General features: G+C 44.9%; 1 protein-coding gene across 1 annotated transcript in view; it reads left to right on the top strand.

Moving 5' to 3' along the window:
* VPS50 (VPS50 subunit of EARP/GARPII complex) overlaps nucleotides 1-20,582 on the top strand; it is a 208,217-nt gene that overhangs the window by 71,855 nt on the left and 115,780 nt on the right. Inside the window, exons 6-8 of the mRNA XM_056519010.1 lie at nucleotides 7,716-7,786; nucleotides 12,749-12,866; nucleotides 12,969-13,004. Of these exons, the coding sequence (XP_056374985.1) occupies nucleotides 7,716-7,786; nucleotides 12,749-12,866; nucleotides 12,969-13,004 (225 nt within the window). The remainder of the gene's footprint in view (nucleotides 1-7,715; nucleotides 7,787-12,748; nucleotides 12,867-12,968; nucleotides 13,005-20,582) is intronic.

Raw genomic sequence — 20,582 nt, 5'->3', positions numbered from 1 at the left:
GGTCCCAGCTGCCGGACCCCTAAGATCAGACATCTTATCCCCTATCAAAAACACAAAAAAGAAAAATAGCCAGCACAACTACCTAATACACGGGTGCACACTGCTGTGGCAAATACAGAGTATACAAAAAAGAAGGTTGCAGCAGCATTCTGGGTAAAAAAATTTAGGGTATTAGCGCACTTTTTGATCAAAACGTCTCCTCCCCCCCATCCACGACGCAGAGGTGGCCTCTTGTCGGATGGGATCCTAACATGCCCTAAATGGCTATTTTTCTTTCTAAGCAAAATCAAAAAGTGCGCTAAGAGCATTATTTTATGACCAAGAGTGCTGCTGCAACTAGAGATGAGCGAACTTACAGTAAATTCGATTCGTCACGAACTTCTCGGCTCGGCAGTTGATGACTTTTCCTGCGTAAACTAGTTCAGCCTTCAGGTGCTCCGGTGGGCTGGAAAAGGTGGATACATTCCTAGGAAAGAGTCTCCTAGGACTGTATCCACCTTTTCCAGCCCACCGGAGCACCGGAAAGCTGAACTAATTTATGCAGGAAAAGTCATCAACTGCCGAGCCGAGAAGTTCATGACGAATCGAATTTACTGTAAGTTCGCTCATCTCTAGCTGCAACCTTTTTTTTTGTATGTCTTATCCTCTATGTCTTGGATAAGGGATAAGATGTGTAGGGGCTGAGTACACCTTTTAAGACCTTTTCATGTTGCTGAACTCACAAGCTTTTTCATTCAATTTAGGAATGAACCAAAGTGTTGATTTGTGTAAAGAAGCTTATTTCCCACTAGATGGGCTTCATCTATAGCAGTTGTCTTTTTTTGGTCCTGGCTGTGCCTCAGAGTACTCAGATACCCTCAGGACTTACTGTAGCAGAAACAACAAGCAGGCAATAAGGACCCAGAGAGAAGTACGGCAGAGCAAAAACTAAATTTCAAGAGCTAGACAAACAGCAATTTCAGAATACAAAATCAAGGAAACAAAATCTGCTGGAGGAACTAGGACAAGACTAGATCTCGGTACCAGAAGCACAAGAACATAGAAGTCCTATACAGTGGTCCCTCAACATACGATGGTAATCCGTTCCAAATGGACCATCGTTTGTTAAAACCATCGCATGTTGAGGGATCCGTGCAATGTAAAGTATAGGACAGTGGTCTACAACCTGCGGACCTCCAGATGTTGCAAAACTACAACACCCAGCATGCCCGGACAGCCAACGGCTGTCCGGGCATGCTGGGAGTTGTAGTTTTGCAACATCTGGAGGTCCGCTGGTTGAAGACCACTGTTAGAGAAAGTTGTACTCACCTGTCCCCGCCACTCCGGACCGTCACCGCTCGTCACCGCTGCCCTGATGTCGGCGTCCATCGCTGTCGCCGCGTCCCCGGGGTGTCCCCGACGCTCCAGCAAGGCCTCTGCTTTCCCGGCATCCTCGCTCTCCGTCGCCGCCATCACGTCGCTATGCACGCCGCTCCTGTTGGATGACGGGACTGCGTGCGCAGCGACGTGATGACGACGATGGAGAGCGCAAATGATGCAGGGGATCCCGAAGAGGACGCGTCGGAGCCCCGAGGACAGGTAAGTGATCGTCAACGGACCACACGGGCACCGTAAACGGCTATCCGGTGGCAGCTGAAGCAGTCTGCGCTGCCGGATAGCCATTTATGCGATGGCCCCGACATACAAAAGCATCGTATGTTGATGCTGCCTCTGAGAGGCCATCGTCTGTTGAAATTATCGTATGTTGGGGCCATCGTAGGTCGAGGGGGGGGGGGGTTACTGTACTATATAGATCAGCAGAGACAAATACTAAATTACCAGAACAGATACAAAATCGCACAAGAACAAAAACCAACTGGTCTGAACATGGACCAAGATACTAAATAGATCAGGATACACAAAACTAATTCACACTAGAAACAAGAAATAAACTGCCTCCTAGGGACATAGCCAAGCTCAGGAACAGGATAAAATTCAAAACCAAACTCCAAATATGGAGGGATACAAAACACAAACCAAGCTAGACATGAAAACACCGACAATAGTACAGACAGATAACTGGACAGTTAGAACACTGGTAAAACAGGACAGAACTAAAAGCCTTGGCCATACAAAGTACAAGTGTGTGCAAACACAGACAAGAGTGCAAAGTAAAACAGAAAGCAGTAAGCCTGGAAGGTGCTAGAGGCCTGAAATAATCCCTCCTAGCTGCCTATTGATTCAAGACTGTAAGGCTGGGTTCACACCACGTTTTGTTAAATACGGTTCCCGTATACGGCTGGGAGGAGGGGGGCGGGGCTTAATCGCGGCGCCCGCACTCAGCCGTATTCGGGAACCGTAGACATACGTTAAATACTGTTCCCGAATACAGCTGAGTGCGGGCGCCGCGATTAAGCCCCGCCCCCTCCCAGCCGTATATGGGAACCGTATTTAAAAAAACATGGTGTGAACCCAGGCTAACTCTTACCTGACCAGAGAGCAATAAGCAAAGCCTGGCCAGGGGCGATCTTTAGGTGTCAGGGGTGAATCAAGCAAAATATGCTGAAGCCAGTTTCAATTTATGATAACAATATATTAGTAAGTTTTCTATTATACAGTTTTGTGATACCAGAATACCTCTTTTACACCATTATGTGTCAGAATCCATTTTACAGTCTCACAATGTCATAAGGTCCAGAGATCTACCCCCTTTGGCATCTGTATTGGGAGCCAGCAGCTTGATAGGTGCCCAGTTGTGTTTTTCTTTTCTTGCCTCTGGAGAAATGTTTTTTTTTTCTAAAAGAAGGATTTCATTTCCCCACCTTGAAGCTACGGTGAAGTCGTCCATATTTGCAGCCATTATGGATTCGGCTCACATGTGCCGCGTCCTCACCTGCCATCTGCACCAGACAATATTCCATTCTGATTAGTAGATTTTTGAAGAGTGACTAAAACGCATCATTTGCATTAGCGGAGTGCACAGATTGACTTTGCCAGCTATTGATCAGCCCCTGGCGCTCCGTGCCAAGACCGGCAATTATCTCAGTAAGTCAGTGACAAGGTGGGGTGGATGCGCGGAGATCACACAGCTTTACAAGCCATCCCGACAATTATTCTCCCATCTCTAATAGCTCTTTGCCTGTGTTTATGACTCGCCGGAGTATCAGACCCTGATATTGGGCAGCAGTTGTCACAGTGTGGCTGCTCCCCCTTCCCTGTCCTTATTAACTCCTGCTATGTAAAGGCATTAAACTTGGTCAGTCCATGTAGAAATAAAGGGTCCGGTGCAGTGATTGTAACCAATAATAAAGTCACACTCATCTGGAATCTGGAGCTTAATCTACAACCAGGCGAGATCTCTGGGAAATCCACAATGAAGGGTGCAGGGATTAGATCCAGAACGAGCAGAGAAGGTGACAGCTGTTTCATTAACGAGCAGTAGAAGTAGGTGTATCGTACAAAACAGCTGTCTCCCCTATGCTCGTCCCTGATTTTTTGTCTCCACCGTTACGTATGGGAAGTATTAAATAAAGAAGGATTACCACTACTTGTTCTGAAGCATTACATTTGGTGGTTTTTGTGAAAGATTCATAACTACTAAACCAGTCACACAATCCTGTGCAACCTGAAATGCGTGGTGAATCGTATTGCACATCTGCACAAGTCTGGAAACTCTTCTTCCCTTTAGTTAGGACTCGATAGGATAAAGTGGGACCCAGCTGGTTCTTGCCTGTTGGTGTAGTCTGATGGACTTCTGTCCAATTTCCTGGAATATGGAGCAAGGCGTGTTGAAGGGCCCTTTTAACCCCCTAAGGGGGTTTTCTAGTCTCATGTAAGTAATGCTCATTCTAAAGGAAAAGTGTTACAATTTTTTAATAAAGTTCTTTAGCAGTTTTAAGATATTAGTTTGCTAAAAGTGAATGAGAAGGCTAGTATAGGCAATGCTCTGTGAGCAAACAGCACGGACTAAAAACTGATACATTGTACATACCTAGTCCTGGTCTCAGCTGAGAAACTGAGACAATTGTATCCAGTCTAGACAATGCTCTGTGAGCTAAATATGTTAACCACAGCTGAACAAAATCTCTTTAGTGGTTTGCTACAATCTTGTGTCCAGGCTGTTTACTTCACAGAGCATTGTCTAGACTGGATACAATTGTATATACTTCTAAGCTGAGAACAGGACTAGCTATGTACAATGTATCAGTCTGGATTCCAGGCTGTTTAGCTCACAGAGCATTGTTTAGATTGAATACAATTGTCAGATACAAAAAAACCTTGGGGATGCAACTCCCCTCAGGGTAAACCCTGAATAGAGACCGTCTCTGGTCTAAAACTTAACTTTTAATTTGTCAAATAATAACTATATTACTGTGCTCAAAATTGCCCACTAGGTGGCAGTGTGTGATTTAAAATTACAATCCCGTATTCATTTACTTTCAGTTTTGTGGCATATTATGCTTGGATGTATCAGACCGCGGGGCTCTGTATACAGTGCTCTGCTCGGATGCCGTCTATAGACTTAGCATCTCAGAGCTCCGTGGTCCATCCATATGTTACTGCCGGGATTGAGCTAAAATCTGTTCTCCTCTATATCAATGTTTCGCCGGTGAGACCTGGCTTTTTCAAGAGTCTGAGGTACCTTGGTTTTTTGTATCTGATTAAAGCGCCCGTAGACCCTCTAGGAGGTATTTTGGTTATACATGAATACAATTGTGTCACTTCTCAGCTGAGAGCAGGACTAGATATGTACAATGTATCAGTCTGGAGTCCAGGTTCTGCAGCTCACAGAGCATTGTCTAGACTGGATACAATTGGATCCACAGCTGAGACCAGGACTAGCTATGTACAATGTATCATTCTGGAGTCCATTCTGTTTAGCTCACAGAGCATTGTCTAGAAACACTTTTTTTGAATACTTTTTCTTTATATGAAGGAAATGATGGAAACCTGTATCTTAACCACAATGCATTGTCAATCACTTGTCCAGTCTGAGTTCTTTCGGTGCGATTGTCTATGCCAGCTGTGTCTGTCATGGCCGATCTGCAGGGTGCGATGAACCTTGTAGTGCTGCAGATTTTGAAGCCCTGCAGTGCGCCATAAAACCTTGAATGTGATAGACTTCCATATGACGGCCGTGTTATATCTTCTATGAAGCTCTGACAAAATTAGAATTCATTGTCAGTTTTCCCCTCTAGATCCAGTTAAACACACTGACTGCATTTTATATTACCCCGGGGTCAGCATATTGCTTAAATGGCAGCGCCGTCCTCTTTATCGGCATTATGGGTAGCAGGCTCCAGGGTCCAATCTGCAATAGATATAAAATGCCATAACTGAGTGGACACGACTTCATTATTTTTCCTGCAATTTGCAAGGCGTAGCTTCAAAATGTGATGCAAATGGTGTCTGTCTTTTTATATTTATATCTAAGAAAGGTTCATGTGATGATTAAAGGGGCACTCTGCCCCTAGACATCCTATCCAAAGCATAGGGGATAAGATGTCTGATCGCTGAGGGCCCCCCGATCTCCCTGCAGCACTCGACATTCGTTTAAAACTCTGTCTGCCGTGTCTGAGGCTTGTGATGTCATGGCCACACCCCCTTGTGACATCATGCCATGCCCCTCAATGCAAGTCTATGTAACCAATCGGGTTGGGTACCCAGCTGGGGAGTAAATTGCGCTAATGCTTGCCCTGCGCGACTGTAACTAACAATTGGAGGGCGTCACGGTGTAATGAAGAAAACTGTGTCCCTGTAGCGGAATGTGACCCTTCACACAGGGACACCCTTTTCTGCTTTACAGATGGCTCCCTCTCACTTCCTAATTCTAACCTCTTGTCCTTATCCTAACCCCTAATCCTAACCCCTATCCCTAACCCCTAATCCTACTCTTGATCCCTAATCCTAACCCCCAATCCTAACCCCTAACTCTACTCCCCACCCCTAACAGTGATCAGCGCTAAGAAGGGATGAGAGCGTTGAGCTCAGGTCACATTCGGCTACGGGTCACAGTTTTTTTTCACTTCACCGGCACTAAGACCCTGACCGATCTTAACTTTTAATGTGTCTGTGTAATATGTCAGTGATGCTTTAAAGGGCCATTCCAGCACAATGCTATATTTCCTCCCAGCATAGGCTGCACTGCTCACCGGTAGGAGAACTACTTACCAGGCGCTCCGTTTTCCCGGTAGGACACCACTTCCAGTTCCAGCTGCTCTGCAGTTTGATTCACACTGTGGTCGACTGGAAGTCACTTACATAGTCTAACTCTGTAAGACTCAATGAGCATCTCTTAGATTTACCCTTACAAAGTTATTTCTGGTCCTCGATACTTCTGCAGTGTGAACTGGCAATGCGGTGAAGACCTGAGCCGACATCATATTGTTGAAATAGAGCACATGGTAATAAGGGCGAGCAAGGCAGCCGTGTACCATTACCTATGCTGGTAGGGGAATATAGCATTGCGCTGGAGCGGCCCTTTAAAGTTAAAGTTATCCTGTATCCACAGGACAGGGGATAGCTAGCTGTGGTGGTCTGACCATTAGGACCCCCACCGATCAGAAAAATGTAGGTCAGCTGTCCCTTGCTCATCTGCATGCTCCACTGCTCCATTTATTATCTATAGGACTTCCTCACATTGCACTAAACTTTGCTTTGTTCCGTGCAATAGAGCGGTAAATAGAGCGGTAAACAGAGCGGTGGCCAAGCATGTGCGCTGCTGCTCCTTTAACTTGGCGGACAATTGACCTCTGTTCTCATGATTGGAGGAGTCTCAGTTGTCGGACCCCTCATTGATCAGTAAGTTATCCCCTATTCTGTATATTGAGGATAACATTTACACATAATCCCATTAAAGGTAAACGGGTTCTCCAGGAATTGAAAACCAAAGCATATTTCTTCCAAAAACAGCGCCACATCTGTCCCGAGGTTGTGTTTTGTATTACAGCTTGGGTCCATTCACTTCAGTGGAACGAGCTGCAATACCACACACAACCTGAGGACAGGTATGGTGCTGTTTTTTTTTATTTTTAATTTAGAAATCTCTTGAAGGTGATCATGCATCTTGAGCAACAGTCGCTGAGCCAAGAACATTTCCTCCGCCCCCCATGACCGTTCCCTATTTGTTACAAAGTTCTTGCGCCAGTAATTTGACCACAGTGTGTTCTGCTGTCTGGATCTCCAGTGATCGGATGTAACCTAAAAGACAGTGCTCAGTTTGCCTACAGCACTCCCGCAGGGGAAGTTAAGCATTACACTCTTCATTGAAATCAATGAGCTGTTAGTGTATCACACAGACATTGTGGGTCCTTTGAAGTAAGATGCTTTTTGTAGCTTTTCTGGCTGATAGATAAACGTTCTGCATCGGGGACCCCTGTCTATGATTTTAGAAAACCCCTGAGAACCTCTGTTTTTCTCTGACACTCTTGTATTATTTCGCTTTTTATTTTACGTCCTTGAGAAATCCTTTTGCTGGAGACCGCTGGGATGATGGTTATTTTAGTACATACTTTGTCTGGCAGATGTCTTTATGTTCAGCCCCTCACACTTCAGATAAATGCTGCTTTTAGTATCTTTACAACTCGCGGGAAATATCCCAGCGGGGGACAATGAGGCAGTAAATAGTTTTATTTGCATTGTAACTTTACTTATTTATATGGCAACGGCACGTTTGATAAAGGCGACGCTCCATCCAGAGGAGTAATGGACGCTTGTGAATCTCCTTTGTTTTGCAGGAACTGGAGCGCGTTACGTCTCTGCAGACGGGTCTTCAGCTGGCCGCGGTTATCTGCACTAATGGAAGGAGGTAATGGCACCAGGACGCAGCATATGTTTCTATTTGATTCTCATCTAGAAATTGGAACAAGGATTGCGTACCTGAAATGTGTTTTTCTTTGTAATATTGTCCCTGTGTTTGAGAGCATCAGGTTATTGCTTTCTTCTTCTGTCACATAGTTAAAATGTGTATTAAAGGGGTACTCCGCCCACTGACATCTTATCTTCTGTCCAAAGGATAGGGCATAAGATGTCTGATTGCTGGGACCCCCTGCAATTTCTGTGCTTACCCGTGCCGCACCCGGCATTCTAAACAGTATGTTTAGATTGGTGAGTTTTGGTGGCCGGAGATGTGACTTCACATCACACCCCCTCATGGCGTCTCGCCACGCCCCTCCATTCATGTCTATTGGAGGGGGCGTGACGGCCGACACACATCAAGTCCCTTCTCCGGTCGCCCAAAACCAGCATTCTAAACATACTGTTGGGGACATCCCAGCTGCGGAACCCCCTTGATCAGACATTTTATCCCTTATCCTTTGGATAGGGGATAAGATGTCTGTGGGTGGAATACTCCTTTAAAGTAATTTAAATGGGTTTTCCATCTTCTAGCTACTTACAGGGGGGTTGTCCAGTCTTAAATAAATAAAGGGTAATTATTGCACAGTAAAAATATACTTGGGGTTTTTATTCTCTTTTTGTTTTCAATTCTCTTCGTTTGTCATTAAGTGGAAAGACACATTGTTCGTATTCAGGGTTTATTCGGGGTTTGGGGTCTTGGCCTAGTACTGAGGACACAGCTGAGTGTTTTGTTACTATGTATAGAAGTCTAGACAATCATCTGTGAGCTAAACACAGTAGCAACATATGGGGGGAATTCACACCATGTTTTTGAAACAGGGCAACCAGATCCGGTGGGGGAACTTTAAAAACTGGTTTCTGCCGTAAACCTGCCGAACCCGTGCCGCACTCCATTAATTTAAATGAGCCGGTGTGAGTCATTTTGGTCGGCCTTTTTTGGTCCATATCTGGTTTTGTTGCCAGAATGAAAACGGTAGTCTGCCATGGGCTTCTAGTCTGCCAATAAAACTGATATGGTTAAAAAATGAGCCGACCACGATTTTCTGCCATATTGCAAAAACGTGGTGTGAATTCATCCGAAATCTGTGTCAGGATTTCCCATCCTACCTCTTGCGTATTTCAGCAGATCCTGTGCCTCCTCTTTCTGTGTCCCAGTATAGCCTGTGCCTCCTCTCTTTCTGTGTCCCAGTATAGCCTGTGCCTCCTCTCTTTCTGTGTCCCAGCATAGCCTGTGCCTCCTTTCTGTGTTCCAGTATAGCCTGTGCCTCCTCTCTTTCTGTGTTCCAGTATAGCCTGTGCCTCCTCTCTTTCTGTGTTCCAGTATAGTCTGTGCCTCCTCTTTCTGTGTTCCAGTATAGCCAGTGCCTCCTCTCTTTCTGTGTTCCAGTATAGCCTGTGCCTCCTCTCTTTCCGTGTTCCAGTATAGCCTGTGCCTCCTCTTTCTGTGTTCCAGTATAGCCTGTGCCTCCTCTCTTTCTGTGTTCCAGTATAGCCTGTGCCTCCTCTTTCTGTGTTCCTGTATAGCCTGTGCCTCCTCTCTTTCTGTGTCCCAGCATAGCCTGTGCCTCCTCTTTCTGTGTTCCTGTATAGCCTGTGCCTCCTCTTTCTGTGTTCCAGTATAGCCTGTGCCTCCTCTCTTTCTGTGTTCCAGTATAGCCTGTGCCTCCTCTTTCTGTGTTCCAGTATAGCCTGTGCCTCCTCTTTCTGTGTTCCAGTATAGCCTGTGCCTCCTCTTTCTGTGTTCCAGTATAGCCTGTGCCTCCTCTTTCTGTGTTCCAGTATAGCCTGTGCCTCCTCTCTTTCTGTGTTCCAGTATAGCCTGTGCCTCCTCTCTTTCTGTGTTCCAGTATAGTCTGTGCCTCCTCTTTCTGTGTTCCAGTATAGCCTGTACCTCCTCTCTTTCTGTGTTCCAATATAGCCTGTGCCTCCTCTCTTTCTGTGTCCCAGCATAGCCTGTGCCTCTTCTTTCTGTGTTCCAGTATAGCCTGTGCCTCCTCTCTTTCTGTGTCCCAGTATAGCCTGTGCCTCCTCTCTTTCTGTGTTCCAATATAGCCTGTGCCTCCTCTCTTTCTGTGTCCCAGCATAGCCTGTGCCTTCTTTCTGTGTCCCAGCATAGCCTGTGCCTCCTTTCTTTCTGTCCCAGCATAGCCTGTGCCTCCTTTCTTTCTGTGTCCCAGCATAGCCCGTGCCTCCTCTCTTTCTGTGTTCCAGTATAGCCTGTGCCTCCTTTCTTTCTGTGTCCCAGCATAGCCTGTGCCTCCTCTCTTTCTGTGTTCCAGTATAGTCTGTGCCTCCTCTCTTTCTGTGTTCCAGTATAGCCTGTGCCTCCTCTTTCTGTGTCCCAGTATAGCCTGTGCCTCCTCTCTTTCTGTGTTCCAGCATAGCCTGTGCCTCCTTTCTTTCTGTGTTCCGGTATAGCCTGTGCCTCCTCTCTTTCTGTGTTCCAGTATAGCCTGTGCCTCCTCTTTCTGTGTTCCAGTATAGCCTGTGCCTCCTCTTTCTGTGTTCCAGTATAGCCTGTGCCTCCTCTTTCTGTGTCCCAGCATAGCCTGTGCCTCCTCTCTTTCTGTGTTCCAATATAGCCTGTGCCTCCTCTTTCTGTGTTCCTGTATAGCCTGTGCCTCCTCTTTCTGTGTTCCAGTATAGCCTGTGCCTCCTCTCTTTCTTTTTTCCAGCACTCTTAGTGTTCCCGCCGACATCTCCTTCACAAATTGACGCTCTGTATTTTTGTATAAACAGCATGCTCATAGAGAGACGACCCTTCCGCGAGGACGCACATCCCATACACCTGACTGAATAGCGCGGCGTGCTTCTTATTTGCTGCAGCGCTTGTTTATTACTTTAGGTTGTGTGAATAGGTAACCAGCCGTACCTTCCCCGGTGCTCTTATCCAGAACCTTTCCTGGTGATATCTCTTACAGTAATTACAACGCGCCTTCCTCTCAGCGGCACAAATATAGATTTCCTCAAATTTCTTCACTTCTATTGTACATTCAACAAGAAATCCAATATTTCCTTACAAGTAACTGAGCTCAAAAAGCAACTCTGCTTTCTGTAGAAGTTCTGCTTCTTGAAGAGAATCTGTCATGAAGACTGGGGTCACACGGTGTTAGAGTGCCCCCGATCGTGATGCCACAGATCCCTGGCATCATTCTGAGTTTTTGGACTTCTCACTACAACTTTATCATATTTTTTCTTTTTTTTAGTCTGAGAAGACAAATATTATTGCATACTATTGACAATGCTGCAGTGATATCATGCTGCAAGATATCATTCGAGTATGAGTACCGATACTCAAGACCTAACAGATACCAAGTACCAATACTTTTTTCTTTTTTGTCATGTGACCACAGAGGTGATTCTAGACTTTGTGGATCCTAGTGAAAGTCGAACATGAGACCCTCACTGACACTCAAAATGAAAGTATACCTTCAGTAATTAGATCCCCCCCCATATAAAGTAGGAGCCCCTAGTAAGTAGGCATGGAATCCTCCCCTTTTGTGTAGAAGCCCCCAATAACTAGATAGGGAATCCCTCCCCTATAAGATAGAAGCCTCCAGTAGAGGTAGGTAGGGAATCCTCCCCTTTTAGGTAGAGTCCCCCATTAACTAGGTAGGGAATCCACCTATAAGGTAGAAGCCTCTTCCAGTAGAGGTAGGTAGGTAGGGAAACCTCCCCTTTTAGGTAGAAGCCCCTAGAAGATTGGCAAGTAAGGAATCCCCCCTATTAGGTAGAAGCCTCTAGGAGGTAGGTAGGAAACCCTCCCCCTAGGTAGAATCCCCAGTTGTTAGGTAGTCAGGTAAGTAGGGAACCTCCTATTACGTAGATGCTACCATTAAAGGGGTACTTCACTGGAAAACATTTTTTTTTTTTTTAATCAACTGGTGCCAGAAAGTTAAACTGACTTGTTAATTACTTCTATTTAAAAATCTTAATCCTCCTAGTACTTATCAGCTGCTGTATGCTCCAGAGGAAGTTCTTTTCTTTTTGAATTTCCTTTCTGTCTGACCACAGGGCTCTCTACTGACACCTCTGTCCATTTTAGGAACTGTCCAGAGTAGAAGCAATCCCTATAGCAAACTTATCCTTCCCTGGACAGTTCCTGACATGGACAGAGGTGTCAGCAGAGAGCACTGTGGTCATACAGAAAGGAAATTTTAAAAGCGTGAAGAACTTCCTCTGGAGCACTCAGCAGTTGATAAGTACTGGAAGGATTAAGATTAACAACTTTCTGGCCCCAGTTGATTTAAATAAATAAATAATGTTTTCCAGTAAAGTACACCTTTTAAGTAGTTTCTTCCAATAAGCCCCTATCCACTGAATAGGCGATAATACTCAATTGCTGGGACCCCACCATGGTTATGCACTTGTGTGTGTGTGTGGGTGGGGGGGGGGAGGAGCGCAAGGAAAAATAGCCAGTGCTTTACTTACTTTTTTTGACATTGAGTGGTAAAGTACATCTATGACCATTGTTCCATTCAAGCTTGAGGATTGGGGGCTCGGGACTCTGATCTAGTGGGTGGTCGCGGACCCAGTGATCGGACAAAAGACACCATAGACCATAGTTTCCCAACCCGTGTGCCTCCAGCTGTTGCAAAACTACAACTCCCAGCATGCCCGGACAGCCTATGGCTGTCCGGGCATGTTGGGAGTTGTAGTTTTGCAACAGCTGGAGGCACACGGGTTGGGAAACACTGCCTAAAACAGAGTCCCTGTGTAATGCTCTCTCTTTTCGGCCCTGAAGTAGACACAACAAAGTGCATCCGTTTTACCCGCAGTGACCCTTTAAACTAAATTGACCGATTTTCTTCTGGACGGTGAGTCAGTAGGTGCAGACGAGGGGGGTCGGTGATCTTATTGCCTCTAAACTAGTTCCTCATTGATGTAACCTTCTATTTTTTTTTTTCCTTAGACACTTAAGTACCGCAAAAGAAGGCTTCACGCAGGCCAGCCTGGGACTATTGGCGAACCAGAGGAAACGGCAGCTATTGATCGGACTGCTGAAGTCTCTGAGGACAATTAAAACTCTGGTAAAGGCAACGGCATCCTCCTTTATTATATCTGTCGTTATTGACGGCTAATTTATCATGTCGGTTTTTTTTTTCTTTCTTTCTTATTTTTTTTTTTTCCAGCAAAGAACTGACGTCCGTCTGAGCGAGATGCTGGAGGTAGGTGTACGTGTGTTGATCGGGATTTCATTTGCATTACAATGGGAGAGATTAATTATTTGTGGCTGACGGCGCCGGGTAGACGTTGTACAAATCTTCTCCCTGAGCGCTGACAGCCATCATAAGGGACACAAAGAGTTCTCCTCATACAAGCGATGATTTACTGACGGAAATGATTGATCTTTTTTTTTTGTTTGCTTATAGAGTCACTTGTTTTTATTTTGTAGTATACACTTGCCTGGTTTTATAGTTAGCCATTCATTTAGCATAGCTGTCAATAGCAGAACAAGAAAGTATAAAAGGGGTACAGCCGTTTTGTACACTAGTCGTACGAAATGGCCGTCACCCCTGACTGCTTGGGACAGAGCACCACCCTGGTTGGATTATACGTAAATCCTTTCCCACCATGGTACCATATACTGCCGGTTATACACTCAGCAGTGCCATCCCCAGTCTTTCTTTAGTACTACATGTAAGTTTGCTATCTGCTCAGCTAGCGTATGAAACGGCCGTCGCCTCTGAGCACCTGTGCGTCCCGTAGCAGCCTCCCTGCGGAATTGTCTGATGTATTGAAGACGCAACAAAGATACCAGTGGCGGTGAGCATTGGCACAACAGCTCTCTGTCAACATAAATGACACATTAATGGGTTAGCTGGTCCTGTTGGGTTTGGCAACACTTATTTAAAGAGTACCTCTCATGATCTTGAGCCCCCATCATGATAAACCACCCCCTGCCTTTATTTTTATTATTTTTTTTAGTTTTCTACCTTGATATTGCTCTGTATTTTCTGCTCAGTCTCAGTCAGATTCACAGACTGGGAAGGGGCGTTCCCAGCAGGCGTGACATCATCTGAAGCCATACAGGGGAGAATTTCCTACCTCACACCTCCACACACAGCCCAGAGCAGTTTAGTGGAAGATGTGCTATGATTGGCTAAGGCTGCACACACACCCCTCAGCATTACAGACTGCATTTCCTGATTACGGACTTCTGCCAGGTCAGCAGAAGTCCATAGTCTGTGCAAGAGATGGGGGGAAATGGGCTCTGGACAAGTAGGGAGACACCTAGTGGCAGATTTTTTAAACACAAATATAACATAGAAAACTTCATTTTTTTTTAAATCAAAGTATATTAGAAATATTTTTTATTTACCATAATGAATGCAATAGCAAAAATTAGTTTTAAAGTGTACCTCTCATCAAATAAACTTTTGATATATTTTAGATTAATGAATGTTGAATAACTTTCCAATAGCATGTTAATGAAAAATATGCTTGTTTCTATTGTATTTTTCCCGATCAGTCCTGTCAGCAAGTATTTCTGACTCATGCTGGAGTCCTAAACACTCAGAGCTGCCAGCCTGCTTTGTTCACAGCCAAATAGGCTGTGAACAAAGCAGGCTGGCAGCTCTGAGTGTTCTCCTTTGTGAACAAAGCAGACTGGCAGCTCGTAGTGTTTAGGACTCCAGCATGAGTCTGAAATGCTTGCTGCCAGGACTGGTAGGGAGACCCCTAGTGGTCATTTCTTCAAAGTGGAAAACTAAATAGAAAGAAGCATATTTTTTAATAACATGCAATTGTAAAGTTATTCTGCATACATTAATCTATAATACATCAAAAGTTTTTTTTTTTTTGATGAGAGGTACCCTTTAATGACACTGTCCATTTAAAGAAGTTCTCTGGTGAAAAGGGTTTTTCTAAAATACATGCCCAGATTACCAAAAAGAAAGAGAAAAAAAATTTGTGCCTGTAGCCTCTGATATTGTTGCTTCCCACCTCTGCCACGCCAATGTTTCGTTGAGCGGCATTCTGGCATCTTGACCCGCAGCACCAGGAAGTGGAGCTTGGCAGAGATTAGGAGAAGTGATACAAAGGCTGCTGGGACAGAAAAAGAGGTTAGTATTATTATTATTTTTTTTTTTTATGGCAGAATTGACATGGTTTTAGAATAACTCTTTTTGCCAGACAACTCCATTAGGGTCTATTCACACATACAGTATTCTGTGCAGATTTGATGCGCAGGATTTTTTGATGCAGATTTCAATGTAAACTAAATGACTGAACACAGCTTCAAATCCTGCGCATCAAATCTGCACAGAATACTGTACGTGTGAATAGACCATTAAGGTGTATTGGGAATTAAAGTTATACAGATTAAAAAATCTTACGTTTTCCAGTACGGTCTACAGTAGGAGAAGTTTGCTATAGGGCTGTGCTCCTGCTCTGGACAGTTCCTGACACGGACAGAGGAGGCAGCACTGTGTTTGACTGTAAAGACCACATGACTTCCTCCAGGGCATAGAGCAGCTGATAAGTACTGGAAGGATTGAGGTTTTTAAATAGAAGTAATTTATAAATCTGTAGAACTTTCTATTGCTAGTTGATTTGGAAATTATTTTATCAAATTTTTTTGGCTAACATATACAGTAACTACAGTATGTACCAAAAAATGGTGGCAAAATGAAGTACAGCTAGCTTTGTCTTAAAATAAAGGACTTCAGACTTGCATGTCAACTTAAAGGGGAACTCCGCCCCTAGACGTCTTATCCCCTATCCAAAGAATAGGGGATAAAATATCTGATCGCAGGGGTCCTGCTGCTGGGGACCACCGCAATCTCGTCTGCAGTACCCCAGGCATCTGATGCACGGAGCTAACTTCGACCCGTGCCGTATAAGTGGCGATGTGGGGCGGAGGCTCATGACATCACGGCCATGCCCCCTCAATGCAAGTCTATGGGAGGGGGCCTGACGGCTGTCGTCCCCCCTCCCATAGACTTGCATTGAGGGTGCATGGCCGTGACGTCTCGAGCGGGGCACGGCCGTGAAGTCACGAGCCTCCGGCGCCGCACCCGACGCTCTATACGAATGCCGGGTGCAGCAGGGAGATGCTGGGTGCAGCTGGGAACCCCCCGCCATCATACATCTTATTCCCTATCCTTTGGATAGGGGATAAAATGTCTAGGGGCGGAGTACCCCTATAAAATTAGAAAAGCTAGTAGCTGTGTAACCAGGTGTGAGGGTAAAATGTAGCATCTTTTGAAGCAGGCAATTTTATGTAGCCTGGAAATCCTGAGATATATATATATATATATATATATATATATATAGATGCAAATCATAAAATGTTGCAGTATCTTGTGATACCTTTTTTATTGGACTAACAGCATTTTGTAGAGAAGCTTTCCGGATTCCTCCCTTTATCAAGTCCAAATCAAATCTAAGCTCGCAAGTAGAAGACACAGGTTACATCTCACAAATATGTCTTCTACTTGTGAGCTCAGATTTGCTTTGGACTTGATAAAGGGAGGAATCCGGAAAGCTTCTCTACAAAATGCTGTTAGTCCAATAAAAAAGGTATCACAAGATACTGCAACATTTTATGATTTGCATCTATATATATATATATATATATATATATATATATTTATTATTAATAGTCCACTTAGAACTTGCTCTGTAATCGTTTGGCCATACTGGGCTTGTTCGGTTACATTACAGCTGCTCGTCATCCCTTCCATTTGTTCAGTTCCCTAGATTCACAGCGCCGCCGTCTCTCATACAGGCAGCGGAGCCGTCCCTTATAAATCACTTTACAATAGACCTGGAAGTCACAGCATTATGGGATCGGAGATTTATGTCTGAGCTTAGCTTTATATAGATCTATAGCCAAGGTTTATTTGCCCCTAAAATCTGTGCCTTATCCTTTATGAAATTCCTTTTTTATTACATTTTTATTACATTTCTTCCCCCCTCCCTTATTCACGTAGATGACCGACCCCTAGAAGACTTAATATAGTTTCCTGCCACCATCAGTACTATATATACACCGCGGTTCTCAACACGGATGAATGAGAACATGTCCGTCTATTGTCACATAGATAACATTTTGTAGTCGGCCAATGATTTACAGCAGGCGGCCGGCGGGAGGTAGTTTCTGAGTTTCTGGATCAGTTCCAAAAGGTTGATAAAGATCTCTGCTTGATGTCACTCAGTGTAGTGTTACTGAAAAGTCATAGTTGGGAACCAGAGCTGGGAACCAGGTACAAAGTAAATGTGATTGATTGCTGCTGGGTCTGTCCTTATACCAGTGTTTCCAAACCAGAGTGCCTCCAGCTGTTGCAAAACTACAACTCCCAGCATGCCCGGACAGCCGTTGGGCATGCTGGGAGTTGTAGTTTTGCAACAGCTGGAGGCACCCTGGTTAGGAAACACTGCCCTGTAAGCACATAGGGAGAGAGACCTGTCACTAAATTCAACTCTATGTTAAACAGTCTCATAGAGTTTGGAGCGACAACTCATCTGCCACACCATTCAAACATTGGAACACAGGACCTCCATTCTCATAATTGTTGGGGTCTCATCAAGCAGGCCCCCACTAATTAGATATTCATTACCTATTCTATGGATAGGGGACAAGTTGACATTATCTCAAAACTACTTTAAAGGGGTAGTCCCCTCTAAAACATATTTTTTTATTTTAAATCAACTGGTGCCAGAAAGTTAAACAGATTTGTAAATTACTTCTATTTAAAAAATCTTAATCCTTCCAGTACTTATTAGCTGCTGAATACTACAGAGGAAATTATTTTCTTTTTGGAACACAGAGCTCTCTGCTGACATCATGACCACAGTGCTCTCTGCTGACATCTCTGTCCATTTTAAGAACTGTCCAGAGTAGGAGAAAATCCCCATAGAAAACATATGCTGCTCTGGTCAGTTCCTAAAATGGACAGAGATGTCAGCAGAGAGCTCTGTGTTCCAAAAAGAAAAGAATTTCCTCTGTAGTATTCAGAAGCTAATAAGTACTGGAAGGATTAAGATTTTTTTATAGAAGTAATTAACAAATCGGTTTAACTTTCTGGCATCAGTTTATTTAGAAAAAAAAAAAAAAGATTTCCACCGGAGTACGCCTTTAAATGGCTGGAACTGGAGCCGTCTCAGATTCCAGCCATTGGCAAAGAGTGTCAGCTGTAGAAAACAGCCAACGCTTGCCATATATGAAGTGGATGTGAATTTTAATAACGTTATAAAGGTGTGATTTTTGTATGAAGCCCTTCTCACAGTACAGAATAGTTTCTCGGGTACAACCTCTCTAATAAAAATGGAAATGAGCTGCTGTATACTACAGAGGAAGTTCTTCTCTTTTTTTAAATTTCTTTTCTGTCTGACCACAGTGCTCTCTGCTGACACCTCTGTCCATTTTAGGAACTGTCCAGAGCTGGATAGGTTTGCTATGAGGATTTTCTCCTACTCTGGGCAGTTCCTGACATGGACAGAGATGTCAGCAGAAAGCACTGTGGTCAGACAGAAAGGACATTTCTAAATAAATGATCTTCCTCTGGAACATACAGCAGCTGATAAGTCCTGGAAGGGTTAAAATTTTTAAATAGAAGTAATTTACAAATCTGTTAACTTTCTGGCACCAGTTGATTACATTTTTTTTCCAGTGGAGTACCCATTTAACTCTCTCCTATTTCTTAAAGATAATGAGATGGCTCTGCTGATCTTACCCCAGTCTATATAGTAAAGTTAAGAAATAACTCTATGAGATGAGAAGAAAGAACTAGTTTACAATAAGAAAAAGGAAACCAAAAAATCTAAAAACTTCAGCAATTGTTATAAAATAATAGCAAAAAAAAATTAACCCCTTAACTCTCCTCTTCAGTTCTCCCCCTGGTCTTTGCGTAGGAGCAGCGTGCTGTATTGCTGTTATTATTGCTCAATGGTAGGAGCCATGATAACTCTCCTAACTAGAGATGAGCAAATCTACATGAAGAATTGTCGAATCTATTAAATCGACCATTGAGTTGTTTAGTCTTGAAGTACCGTATTTTTCGCCCTATAGGACGCATATAAGACGCACCCAATTTTAAAGGTGCAAAATATAGAAAGAAAAGATTCTGAACCCAACAGTGATCTTCAACCTGCGGACCTCCAGATGTTGCAAAACTACAACTCCCAGCATGCCCGGACAGCCGTTGGCTGTCCGGGCATGCTGGGAGTTGTAGTTTTGCAACATCTGGAGGTCCGCAGGTTGAAGATCACTGTTGTAGGAGGTAAGACTCACGTGTCCCCGCCGCTCTGGACCCGTCACCGCTGCCCTGGATGTCGCTCCATCGCTGTCGCCACGTCCCCGACACTCCGGACGTCTTCTTCCCCGGGATCCACGCTCTCCGTCGCCGTCATCACGTCGCCACGCACGCCGCTCCTATTGGATGACGGGACGGCGTGCGCGATGACGTGATGACAACGAAGGAGAGCGCCGGCCATGCAGGGGATCCCGGCACGGAATAGACACCGAGGAGGCAGGTAAGGGCCCTCCCGGTGTCCTGTAAGCTGTTCGGGACGCCGCGATTTCACCGCGGCGGTCCAGAACAGCCCGACTGAGCAGCCGGGTTAGTGTCACTCTCGCTTCAGACGCGGCGGGCTTTGATCGCCGCGTCTGAAGGGTTAATACAGGGCATCACCGCGATCGGTGATGTCCTGTATTAGCCGCGGGTCCCGGCCATTGATGGCCGCAGGGACCGACCCGATAGGGGTGTATTCGCCGTATGAGACGCACCAACTTTTCCCCCCCAGTTTTGGGGAAGAAAAAGTGCGTCTTATACGGCAAAAAATACGGTAGTCGTCAGGCTTTCCAGGTGTTCCAGTTGCCCAGAGAAGTCTTGTATGACACAGTCCTAGGAGAGAATTAACAGCCAATTCATTAGATTTGGATACGGGGAATCTTATTGTAGATTCGCTCATCTCTAGTTATAACTAGAGTGGAGAGAACTTACAGTAAATGGTCTCGTAGCAAACTTTACAGCTCGGCCCTTGATTACTTTAGTCTAATTAGCCTAAATTAGTTCAGCTTTCCAAGGGCTCTGGTTGCCTGGAAAAGTCCGGGATGACAGTCTTAGGTCTCCTAGGACTTTATCCACCTTTTCCAGGCAACTGCAACCCTTGGAAAGCTGAACTAATTTACGCAGACTAAAGTAATCAACAGCCGAGCTGCGAGGTTCGCTACGAGACAGTTTACTGTAAGTTTGCTCAACTCTAGTTATAACTGATCACTTCTTTGGGACGACTAGGTTGGGACCAGGGGTCAAGTCCTGGGGGAAAAAAAATGTGGGAACTCGCCCAAGATTCCCAAGGGCTGGTCCTGCAGGACACCTGGTAATGGGAATGGCGTTCCTGCTGTGGAAAAAGTGCAGGAACTCAGTTCCGATGTGTTCCTGCAGGACTTGAGCCCTTGTTGGAACCTTCTTATCACTAAATGGTGTTTAATGATGAAATGTTAAAGGGGTACCCTACCAAAAGATAGGGGATAAGATGCCTGATCGCGGGGGTCCTGCTGCTGAGACCCCCCCCCCCCCCCCCCGCAATCTCCATGCAACACCCAGCATTCTAAACAGGGGGTTCCATGGCTGGAGACGTGATGTCATGCCACGCCCCCTCCATTCATGTCTATGGGAGTCTCAGGCTGTGGAAACCCAGCTTTCTAAACATACTGTTTAAAATGCCGGATGCTGCATGGAGATCGTGGGGGGTCCCAGCAGTGGGACCCGCACAATCAGACATCATATCCCCCTATC

This window comes from Hyla sarda, chromosome 5 (assembly GCF_029499605.1).
Source record: "Hyla sarda isolate aHylSar1 chromosome 5, aHylSar1.hap1, whole genome shotgun sequence".
Lineage (NCBI taxonomy): Eukaryota > Metazoa > Chordata > Amphibia > Anura > Hylidae > Hyla > Hyla sarda.
The sequence above is the reverse complement of the archived record's forward strand: the minus strand, read 5'-3'. Positions and strand labels throughout refer to the sequence as shown.